Raw genomic sequence first — 12129 nt, forward strand, 5'->3', positions numbered from 1 at the left:
TCAGAGAGATGTGAATACAATATAGGCCGTTAGCTTTGGAAAGATGGCAAAGGGCTGGGAATCCAAGAGCTTCCCCCTTACCTTTATTTCTGCCATGAAATTGGCTCTATGCATCCTGTAAGTTCATTCAACATTTCTGGCTCTCTCTGCTCTAGGTGATCTCTATGTCCCTTGCGTGCAGGATGAATAGCATGTTTGTTAATTTATGGGGTTAGATCTTTGTCTGTCGATTCAATCAATAGCTGTTTGTTATGCTCCTGCTATGTGCCAGACACCCTGTAGCAAAAAGAGTTCTCATTCTTTTATTACTTTGTCCTGGGAGTCTGTGTACATCACTTAACTTGTGTCATCGGTAATATGACGCAATGATGCACACTTTCCTGGGCGGCGTTTTGTGAGAGTCAGGGGCAAGAGAAACTTTTCTTTTCATAGGAGAATATGAGAGAGATTTGCAAAACACAAACTTGGTTTTACATTCTAGTAGCTAAGGCTAACTATAATTCATAAGATATTGCCGAACACATAATTGATGGCTTGGAAAACCAAGGTGGATTCTCAGATCCTGAGATTATTATTATTTATATTGGGGCAGTAAACTGAGACTTTGTACATGAGAAATATGAAATGAGAACCAAGTTAGAGTGTGAAGATGTTGTTTTCATAATATTTATGGAGTATTTAAAGCTATCTGAAGCCGATATATAACAGTCTTTGGACCTCGACACCTGAAGAGAATAAAAGAGTCATATAAAGATGATGCAGAGAGATGAAGAGCAATTTCATTAAACTGCAGTTTTTACCCATTTTGAAGTGAGCGAGCATTCCTAGCTGACTTTATGACTGGAGTTTATGAGCCTCAAATATATCTTACATGAGATTTGTTGAAATCAACTTCCAGTAATATGCAATGCTTTTATAGTTCACTGTAACAAAAGGAGTGACAAGATCCTGAAGGTTAAGGAAGAAAATTATCACAGAGGAGAGGTCTCTCTATGATCTTATCACTAATAATAATTACTGAGTTTTTCCCATGTGCTAAGAATTTGACTCAGTACTTTACTTTTTTTGATGCATATAATTCCTCATCACCTTATAAAGTTAATTTTATTATTATCCCACTTTACAGTGAAACAGAAAGAGTTTGAGGGATTTGTACATGGTCATTCAGTGAAAGAGTTATGATTTGAACACAGACAGGCTGACTCTGGGGACCTTTTTTTTAAAATGCTATAACATACAGTCTGTCATCCTGAATCCAGCCTGGCGTGGTGTGGGATAGGCACATAGGGGCAGTGGTAGAAGTGGGAAAGGGGAAGGCATAGAATGGAAACAATGAAGGAGGGAAAACTCTCCATTATCTCCAAGTTCTGTGACTCAGGACAAATGACAACATGCCCATGAAATACGGGATTACACTGGTTTTTATAACCCACATGGACTTAAAATATACATATTCACTCTTTGTGCTTCTCTGAACTCGTGGCTCCACATACAATTCTTTCCTAATTTTTGGTGTCCAACAAAATGGTGAGAGATTTGGAACCCGAGACTGTATCATGAGTGTTTTCTGCTTCTCTTCACACCTAGCCCATCACGGTTGTACAAAAAGCATTTCGAACCTTCACTGACTAAAGGGATTATTCGAAGTCAAATCAGGGGGAAAGATTTAATGTAAGGAAGAAAATTCCAACAGTCATAGTAGCTCAAAATTCAGAGGATCTTGGGAATTCAACATCTTTCAACAACTTAAAACATATTTCAGAGATTGTGGCAGGGATGGCAGAAAAAGGGGGGAAAAAAAAAGGTGACCTAGTTGAATTTTAGGATTATATGTACTTTGGATTTTCTGATTCTACCAAGTATATAAAAAGTCATTTCTTTTTTAAAATGTAATATTATACAGTTTGAGTTGGGTATGGTCAGAGATTACCATAAATTGGTATAAACTTCTTTCATATATTAAAAAAAAAACTCATAAAGCTGGAATCTTGGTGAGATGGAGGCAGCTGCATCCACGAATTTGATATGTATCTTTCTACTTTATTTGTATAATATTATCAAAACAAAATGTCTTTTGTATATTGGAACAATTGTGAAATACTGTACGTATTTTTTCACTCAACAGTGTATGTTATAAATGCATCAGTATTTATAGAGGTACCTTTATATTTATTAATATTAAATTTTGATTATTATTTGAAAATATAAGTATGGAAAATACATGGATTATATATATTAATTCTAACAGTAAGCAGTTAAATGATTTCCATTTACCATTAATACAAACATTGCTAATTTTGGTCCTGAAGCATGTTTTCAAGTACGTATGGATAAGTGAAAATTTTAAGGTACACACATTTAAAAACTGATTTTAATAATTACACTCCCATTACTAGTGTATCAGAATTTCATATCACCAGACTTTTAAATTTTTATCAATTTGATAGTGTTGAGATGATATCGCATTGTTTTTATTCACATTTCCATTTTTCTGCCAGGGCTAAGTACCTTTTATTTTAATAAGCTGTACTGAAATATAGCAGATAATGAAAAAGCACAGGAAACTTAAGTGTAGTTTTAAATATTTACATACATTTAAAATAAATATGGTGTGCACATTGGTTAGGATTGTGATATTTTTCTCTTTGATGATCTAGATGAGACTCTCTTCTTATCACTAAAAATTCTTCAAGTTTACTTTTAGTGATGTTCATATTGATACACTAGCTTTCTTTACATTTCTGTGTGCATAGTTTACCTCATTTTCCCTATTCTTTTACTTACAGATCTCCTGTTTATTTATATTTATAGGTATCTTTTGTATGAATCTTAGACATTTTGTTTAATGTGGTCTTATAATTTTAGTCTTGTACTCGGAATACTTTATCCATTTATTTATCCAAATATTTTAACCATTTAAAATTTACAATTACTGACTACTTACGTTGATATCTACCATTTCACTATTCATTTTCTATTTTAGCTCATCTTTTTTTAAATCCACCAATTTGACTATAAAGTGGTTGTCTTTTTATTTAACCTGGTTATGGATTATTTATATTTTTAAATCTGTGCTTGATATGTTTCAAAGCTATGGAGAATTTTTAGTCATTATCACTACAAATATTGCTTCTGCTTGTCATTTCTTCTGGAGCAAGAATTATACATATGTTTAGAAACTCTGAAACTGTCTCATACATTTCTTATTCTCTTTCTGTTTACGTCCCACTTATTTGTACATTCTACACACTAGGATGGGTATTTCATATCAATTTTCCTCTCATTTCACTAGTCTTCAGTTCTACTATGTCCAATCATTCAATCTGCTATTAAACACATCAGTTAAATTCTTGATTACATGAATTATGTCAGTCTAGTTTCGGAATATCTACTTGACTTTTTTATAGATTTCAAGTCTAATGAAAATTTTTATTCTTTAATCAGTTTTGGTTTTATTTTAATGTAATATATATGCATGCTTTTAGAACTATATAAATATGTATAATAGATGTTAACTTCTTGAGTACTGATTTTCTCACTCCAATATCTGAATCAGTTGCTCCAGGTATATTTTTCTTCTATATATATTGATCAGATTGCATTCTCTCTTCACATGTCTAGCAATATTTTTATTACACACCAAATACTGTGTATAAATTAATGAAAAATTCTCAAGATGATCTCTTCCACGAGAGAGTGTCTATTTTCCCACTGCCAGACAGAATGATGGCCAATAGCTCCAATCTAATCAATAATAGTTTTCAAGCAGAGGATGGGTCTCAGGTTTGGTAAAATGCAGGTTACTCCTGGATTGACTATATTACTTCATCATAGAATTTTCATATGTGTCTGAATGACAGCAATGTGGGTGTTTGTTTTCTAAGTCTGAAATACAGTGATTTGATTCTCTTACTGATTGCGTTAGAGAACAAGTGTGCCAGTAAGGTGAAAAATAAGGCCAGGCAATCACAGAGCCTCAACCTGGTGTCAGTTTCCTGTAGCAGCAAAAACAAGAAAAGAACTGGGTTCCAAAAAGAATATCAAATGCTCATGAATTCTACAATAATCTTACATGCACAGCGCCTGGAACGGCATCAATAAATCAAGGGAAGCAATGAGTGTACCCTAGCTTCATCTGCTAAAACCAAAGTGGTGACGGCTTCTGGAGGTAAACTTACCCGGTCAAGAGCTGCTTTCTCCAGCTCATGTTTGGCCACAGTTAATTTCCGTTCCAGATCAGTGAGCTGTTGGGCCTGTAAAATGAAAGAAATGTAAATCTTTTTAGTAAATTCTATAATCTTCCTCCTCCACTTTAAGTATCTGTCATTCATTGCCACAGAATTGAAAAAAATAACTTTTTTTGAAATTCATTTAGAGTGCAGGTTAAAATACTCTATTACATGGTCATTTGGTTAAGCTGCAGAAAATGTTGTTCTGGATGAATATGCACTAAATGCTTCACTGGATCAAAACATCTAGTTGCAAAGTCCCAGCTCAAGTCCCTGAAAATACCTGTGATATAAATCCATCAGTAATGTTTCTAATTGTTATGCACTGAATTATGTCTGTCCCCTAAAATTCATATGTTGAAGCTTTAACCCACCCCTCTTCATGCTATTGTATTTGAGGATAAGGCCTTTAGGGAGGTAATTAAGGTTAAATGAGGTCATAAAGCTGAGGCCCTAATCCCACAGACCTGGTGTCCTTATAAGAAGAGAAAGGGACTCCAGAGATCTCTCTCCACCTTCACACAGGACGAAGATACAGTGAGAAGGCACCACATGCAAGCCACAAAGATCTCTCACTAGAAACTGAGTCCTCTAGCACCCTGATCACAGACTTCCGGCCCTGAGAACTGCGAGCAAATAGATTTTTGTCGTTTAAGCCACCCATGCTGTGGTGTTTTGTTAAGGCGCCCTAAGAAGCCTAACGTAATAGCATATTCACTGTTTTTATTTTTCAGTTTTAAACCAATACAACTCTCTGTCCCACCGTATCTCTGTAATTTTGCAACCGTACTGTTAAAAGAAAAGAGCCTCAAATTTGAAAGACATGTTTTAAAGTCCTGCCTCCACCAATTCCAAGCTACTGTGAAGTTATACACTGACTAGAGTTATATACTGACAAGGAGGTGCTCTGTGGGCTCACGAAGGACCTGCAGAAAGGCTGGCATCCCAGCCTCTCTATACATCTGGCTTTTGTCTGTTTCCTACATTTAGAAAATGAAAAGAATTTAAATCTGGAGCAAAGAGGAGTTCTTTCTAATGTTTTTGTGAGGCTAGGGGATTGAGTTCGCCTGAAAGAAGTCAGCAGCAGGGAGCTCATCACTTCTTCAGTGACCAGGACGTCCCCAGTCTGGATCTCCAAGCCCAGTGCTGTGGGCTTGTAGCAAGGCTGTAGCCAACCACCGAAGTGCCTGTTTGTCTGTTGCCCTTCCCTTCCCTCCCTCACAGTCTGGGAAACAGCACTCCTCAGCTCTGTCCTTGATTGACCTTTTTTGCCCTATCGTGAACACCTGGGCAAGAGGAGAGGGTGAGGATACTGTCTTTGATTATGAAAACCTATATCCACCCTTTATGTCCATGTATAGCTTTTATCTCCTAAGTTGATCAATTTCCCACACTTCACTCTTGTAGAAAATAACTGTCCAGTAGGCAGTTGTTGTCCTTAAAGTTACCTAATCCATGTATATAAAAAATATACATGCACTTGTAAATGTATAATAATGCTTAAAAAATCATTCTGAATAAAAGAGAGAGAGAGCTGATGAAGAGAGTGGCTTCCAACTTGAGGGCACCTACAAGTAAGTGGACACTCACAAGCTGTTGGGCCCTGGCTCCCCTGGGTCCCCCTTGGTTTTGTCTGTCTCTGTCTTTCCCGCCACCTGACTTCTGGTCAGGGGGTACTTCTGGATTATAAGCCTCAGTCTGGGCTCAGAACAACCAGCTGGCCCTGCATCGTGACTGCCCTGGGTCCAGCTACCTTCCTCAACCACAGAGCACTCAAGACTAACCCTGTGACAGTCCTTGCTACCCCAGGCCCTGCCAGAGCCAGCTTTTGTCCATGGGATTGAGCCCCAAGGGAAGGAAGGAGTGACCCTTCCATCTATCCCCAGCGTCTAGGCCTTGGTCAGGAGTTAGGGAAGAGAGGGAGGGGAATGAGTGGGTCTCGGTGGAGTAGTAGCCAACCCACACTCCTGCGGGCTGTGGGCAAGCTCCCTGGCACTCAGCACCAGCCTCACTGCCAGTCAACATTCCTGGTCACCATCTGGAAGGGAGTTAGTGCTGCCCAGCAAGTCCCCACGTCTTGGACTCCTTTCCACTTTCACAAATGTTCTCATGCTATTTTCTTTCTCCAGGTCCTCTTTGGTGGGCACCCTCTCTCCCCAAGACGCTGTCGTTAGTTGTCTGCGGTCCAGAAGGGTCTGCACAGACACAAGTCCTCCTGCCAGCACCCCTCTCCCTTCTTGTGTGGGTTTCGGCCCCGAAATCCCAACAGACAAAGATTAAATAAATAAATTCCAACAGAAATAGCAGCTATGTCTTTGAAAGCATATAGCTTTAATTCCCAGGATTTTAAGTATTAACCCCTACTAAGAACTGACTGAACCTGGTAAAATCTAGCCAGTAGATCTTGGGAGACAAAAGTTTACAAAGACAGTAAGGAAAAGTAATCACAGGAATTACAGATACTGACCCATATTATCACAGGTTGGTCCTAGTTTTGAAAGGATCAGCAATTGGATTAATTCATACATAGTATTTATGAAATTATAGAAAACATTAATAGTTCTGTGGGCTTTAAATCATCAGAGGGCCTATGAAAGACAGGAGAGTTTACCACATAGTGAAACTTACCTGTTTTAAGTCATTTATTTGTTTTCTCAATTTAACTCCCATGAAACAAAGGGTAGGGTTACTTAAGAGGAGGCAGTCACCATTCTAGAGTAGCTTTCACCCACATTCAGTCATTGAGAGTATCTATGGGGGGATTCTTTTTTTTTGAGACTAAGAAGGAAATATCATCGGTGGACACAGGTTGAAAATGTACACAGGGTAGAAAGCATGTAAAGTGAAAAATCACAGTATGAGATCGGACTGATAAACCGAAATAGAGAAGAGAGGAGGGGTTCCTCAGAGAGGCCTGAGAAGTCAGTGTATTCTTCCTAATAAGAGTTACACCAAGAAACTGTAACATTTAATTTTTATATTTTTCTCATTTGAGCCCTATAACATAACGAGAAACTAGAGTCCATATAATAATTCTTAACTTACTTAAAAAATACGAGGCTCCACACCTCCAAATTTTTATGGACCACAAAACACCAGAGCCTGGTTTGGCTCTGCCATCCAGCCTATGACTTCTGCAGCTGTTCCTTGCTGTTTTCCTCAAGAATCCACCTTAAAATGCAAAACCTGTCTTTTTATATTTATTTTTATTTTTCTAAGAAACCTGACTGTATGGATGAATGGTGAATGGAGCAAACAGAAAGGACATAGTGTTAGGTAGTTAAATTGTATCTGAAATTTCAATAAATCATTTTACAAAATTTTGGCAAATGGATAAATCTGCAAGGTTCCAATTCATTATTCACTTGTTAAGTTTGTAATTTAATATTTCTGGAAACTCACTGGGACAAGGATTATCTTAATCCTGCCCCACTTCTTTCCTTCTGGATAAGAATACCCAGCTATCTTCTTTTTAATTTTCTAGTGAATTTCTCTGAGGTTTATAGACTATGAAAATATTTATAACTTACTGTCTTCTGAAAAGGACCCAAAACAATTTTAACACTAAATGTATTAGACTCTTAAACATAAATAAAACTTATGAGGTCAATGGAAAACATATATGTCCTGTGAATGTGGATGTGAAGGTAGATTATTGGTAGCAACAGCAGAGGAAAGCAGCACAGATAATGGGGCCATAAAGTCCCATCCATTTGCCTTGAGCGACCTGCAAACTTGTTCCTCGACTTCTGGCGTCCAGGTACTACAAAAAAGTTGTTGGCTCCAAAATTATCATTATCAAAGATAGGAAACATACCAGAGACACAGACAGGGCAGGGGTTTTCCAAGCAACAAGTTCTAAGGTAAACTTACAACAAACAGATTTTATAATTCAACTCAGAAAAACATTTTTTTTTCAGAAGCCAAGAAAATATAGTCTAAAATCAAGGTTCACCTTAAACCAAGTATAACAACTGGGTTGCACTGATGTGTGTATTTGTACGTGTGTATGTCTGTGTGTGCGTGTTTTCTCACCAAAACACAGAAAGCAGTAGGAGCAAGTCAAAAGATTGACTTTCCTCTTAGGGCATGCACAGTCATTCTTCTCTTTCTCACACACTCTGCAAGATTGATTGAAATGCAAGTGAATGATAAACAGCTTAGATGCAAAGATAGAAGAAATTAAAACATTTTTGGTCACCACTGAGTCTTAATAATTAGCAATGCCTTTCACAAAATGAGTAAACAACATTTACAAAAATTAAATCCCTGATATGAGGCTAAATGGAGATGATGGGAGGGACAGCCCAGACTTCTGAGTGCCAATTATCTCAGCTCTTTAATATTCTGATAAAACATAGAAAAAATAAGCACCACAGGGGTATCAGCATAATGAAGTCTAACCAGACGCTTCCCTGGCATGGCCTTCTGCTTGGAAAGACTAAACTGGACATGGTCCCAGCTAGGGCCAGGTCAAGAAAGTGGATATACAGACTCTGAATAGGGAATTCAGAACAGAGCCTTCTCCTGGTGTTTTGGTCACTACAAAGTTACAACAGACAATCTTACAAGACTACTGTGACTCATTTGTTGAGGACATAGGTCAGCAGAGAACTACAGTAGGGGAGTCTTTTAGGTGCCCGGCAATAACAGCCAACATTACAATAAGCTTTTAGGTGGCATCATAAAACAAGTTCTAAAAATATGTTCGTTAATTTGTTATTCATAAGATGATACTTGCTATACATTCTGGAACCAGTGAGAACCCACATTTTGCAGAAATGTGGTTAGGGAGTACAAGAGAAATTCCATTGGAGTGTGGGAAGAAAACATGATAAATTTTACATTTTAATTTAGATTTTAATAATGTAAAATAGGTGGCATTATAAAGTACTCTGTATTCTATATTTTTATTCTGAAATATCCAATGGTTGTTCTAATACAAAAATATTAGAACTTATAGTCATGTATTTTTTAAGTTTCACCACTGCTTTCCTTTCATTTTATGTTTATAATGTATGTAATGTGGAAATAAAATAATAAGATGATAATAAAAGATAGCAACAACAGCCTAAATTTGTGAGAGACACATGTATTCCTCACAACAACTCTGTTTGGTAAATAGTATTACTTCCATTCCCTTTTAAATGAGGAAAGTGAGGCATAGATATAGTAACTACCTCACTCAAGGTCACACAGCTGGGAAAGGACGGATCTGGAATTCAAACATAGGCAGTTTGGATCCAAAACTGGTTCTCCTTCTCCTAACCACTAAAAACATGAGTGCATATAACTTATAACTAATAAATATAGATATTTTGAATAATAAGTGCTCAAAATTTATTAGTATACTTTATGGTTAGAAAGGTTTGGAGGCCTCTTAGAAGACTGAACTAATTGTGTGTGTTTAAGATTATTCATCCAATGAGAATAATAAACTCATAAGAGAGATGTTTTCAAGTACTCAGCAGAGTGTAGTTGGTATTTGGTGAAAGGATAATAATTGGATTTTTTTTTAATGTATGATTCAAGGCATCTGTTGGTATATATGAAGCACATACCCCCTGCTCAGCTGTACTAGCCTAGAAGCTGTGGATAATACCCAAGAGATATAACACAGACCCAAACACCACTACCATCAACCCTACATTCCACTTTATCATTTTGGTAAAAAGGCAGAAAGCCAACATCTCCTCCCTGCTTCTACTCATTCTAATAAGCGTATAAGTTTGTAGTACCAGGGTTATCTTTGGCCATCAGATTCTCTGATGCAATTTCTGCTCATTTCAACATTTACTTGGGAGTAATTCTGAGCGACTTGGAATTGGATGACTAATATATGTAAAAGGACCAAATTTAGATTGTAAATTGCACAGGAATAGCTTAGCATAACATCTGGTTATAAGTGCTATTAAAAGTAAATGTTAATATGTAAAAAGTATAAAGTTCAGGAAGGCTTTCCACTGGGAAATAAGAACAGATGCATATAACTTTTCTCAAATTTAAATTTTTATGAGTGTCTTATTGCCATTATGTGTATATACATATGCATGTAGTAATTTTGGCCATTAAAGAAAAAACCTACCATAGGTAAATTTTTACTGTCTTCTTCTTAATACTGATTCCCTTTCTCCCCTCAAGAACACCTAGACTTTGGAGGAGACTTTCTCGGCCATACATTTTAGGAGACATTATCTCCACACCTGGTTCCAGAGATGAGGATGCAGTATCTTAGAGCAATTACTCTACCTCAACACTCCAGTCAAATGACTTTGACTGGGTTTAGGCATCTAATTAACGTCAGGCCAAAGGCAAGAATGTTACTGGTAGCTTCTGGGATAAAAACTGTCTTTCATCATCTGAATGATAAAAAGTATGTACTTTTTCTCTTGGTAGTATAGTGTGAGGATGTTTAAGTCTAAACTCTAAAAGGCACTACTTCTAAAATAAAAGTGATCAACATGAGGTTAAAACTGTCATACAGAAGAAAGCAAAGCATATAAAATACCAAGTATATAACAGGATCTAATGACTGAGAAAACTTCTTAATTAAACCATACCTGAAGTCAAATGAACCTTGCATTTTCAGTTACTGTGAGTAAATTAAATTCATTTTTATTAATTAAATTGTTAGATATTTATATTTTTATTATTTAAAAATAAAAAAGATTCAAAACTTCCTCTAGATATGACACAGTGACAACTATGAGCTAATTATGCCAGGTTGTGAACCTTGAACTATGGGAAACTCACTAGGTACGACTTATGATTACACACTGTTTTGTGCATGAGGACAATTTCCTGGACGAGGTGCAAAGGGCTGTGGCCCAAGCATATCACTGTGACTGAACTGTGGAGGCAGAGATCAGATTTGGGGACAGAATAAATGATGAGTATATGGAGTAGGGCAGCAGAGCAGGGCTTCCAAAAGTCAGGGGATGTTGGTGGTGGTGGTGGTGGTGTTCCTTAAGTCCTTGGCTGAGAGTTGGGCTCCATTTACACAGAGCAATACTTTACACTGGGCTAATCACAAAGTAACTGTTACATGGCTGACAGCAGAGCAGAAACACTGGAGGCTGAGCATTGCAGAAGGATGTTAGCATTCTAGAGACATTCATAAACCTTATTAACACCACAGGCATCAAAGCGACAGCCTTTAGATTAATGGCCACTAAAGCCGGAATTGGCAAACTACAGCCCAAAGTCCAAATCTGGCTTACTGTCTGTTTTTGTAAATAAAATTTTATTGCAATGCAGCCACCTTTATTTTATGTGTTGTCTAACTTTTTGTGCTACCATAGTGGAACTGAGTAGTTGCAGTAGAGACCACATAAAATTGCAAAGACCACAATATTTACTATGTGATCATTTACAGAAAAAGTTTGCCAAGTCCTACCCTAGTATAAAGTCTACTTTAGGCCTGGGGTAAGAATGTCTAAATCAAAACCTAGACAAGATTCTGGAAAGTGGGGATGGGGAAAGATTTTTGGAGCTTTAGCTCAGTCAGGTAAAGGGAGCTGAAGTATTATCCTGGACTCTCACATATCTGCACTGACAAAACCTAAAGCCAACTCTACATCAAAGTGAATGCCAGTATGTAGCTGCACTGTTGGACAAAAATTAATTATCTTCAGAAAAAGATAAAATCCAGAATCTTTGTAACATATAAATGACAATGTCCAGCACAAAATAAAATCTTACCAGATATTCAAAGAAATAAAATACATGATCCAAAGTTAAACAAAAGAGTAGGCAATGATAGCCAATATCTAGATGGCTCATATATTGAATATGATAGGAAAGTACCATAAGGCAGCTATTAAAAATACCACAAAGAAATTAAAGGTAACATGTCCTTAATTAATGAAGAGATAGGTAATCTTAGCAGGAAAACAATATT

The 12129-nt window shown here is 36.9% G+C and overlaps 1 protein-coding gene and 1 long non-coding RNA gene across 3 annotated transcripts in view; one reads left to right on the top strand and one right to left on the bottom strand.

Moving 5' to 3' along the window:
• LOC141578850 (uncharacterized) overlaps positions 1 to 6629 on the top strand; it is an 82371-nt gene extending 75742 nt beyond the window's left edge. The window contains exon 3 of the long non-coding RNA XR_012509643.1: positions 6359 to 6629. This is a non-coding gene — a long non-coding RNA (uncharacterized LOC141578850). The remainder of the gene's footprint in view (positions 1 to 6358) is intronic.
• LUZP2 (leucine zipper protein 2) overlaps positions 1 to 12129 on the bottom strand; it is a 423961-nt gene that overhangs the window by 45088 nt on the left and 366744 nt on the right. For both annotated transcript variants that reach the window (XM_074372225.1, XM_074372226.1), the window contains one exon: positions 4179 to 4253. In XM_074372225.1, coding sequence (XP_074228326.1) covers positions 4179 to 4253 — 75 coding nt within the window. The remainder of the gene's footprint in view (positions 1 to 4178; positions 4254 to 12129) is intronic.

Source organism: Camelus bactrianus, chromosome 10 (genome assembly GCF_048773025.1).
Source record: "Camelus bactrianus isolate YW-2024 breed Bactrian camel chromosome 10, ASM4877302v1, whole genome shotgun sequence".
In the NCBI taxonomy this organism is placed as follows: Eukaryota; Metazoa; Chordata; class Mammalia; order Artiodactyla; family Camelidae; genus Camelus; species Camelus bactrianus.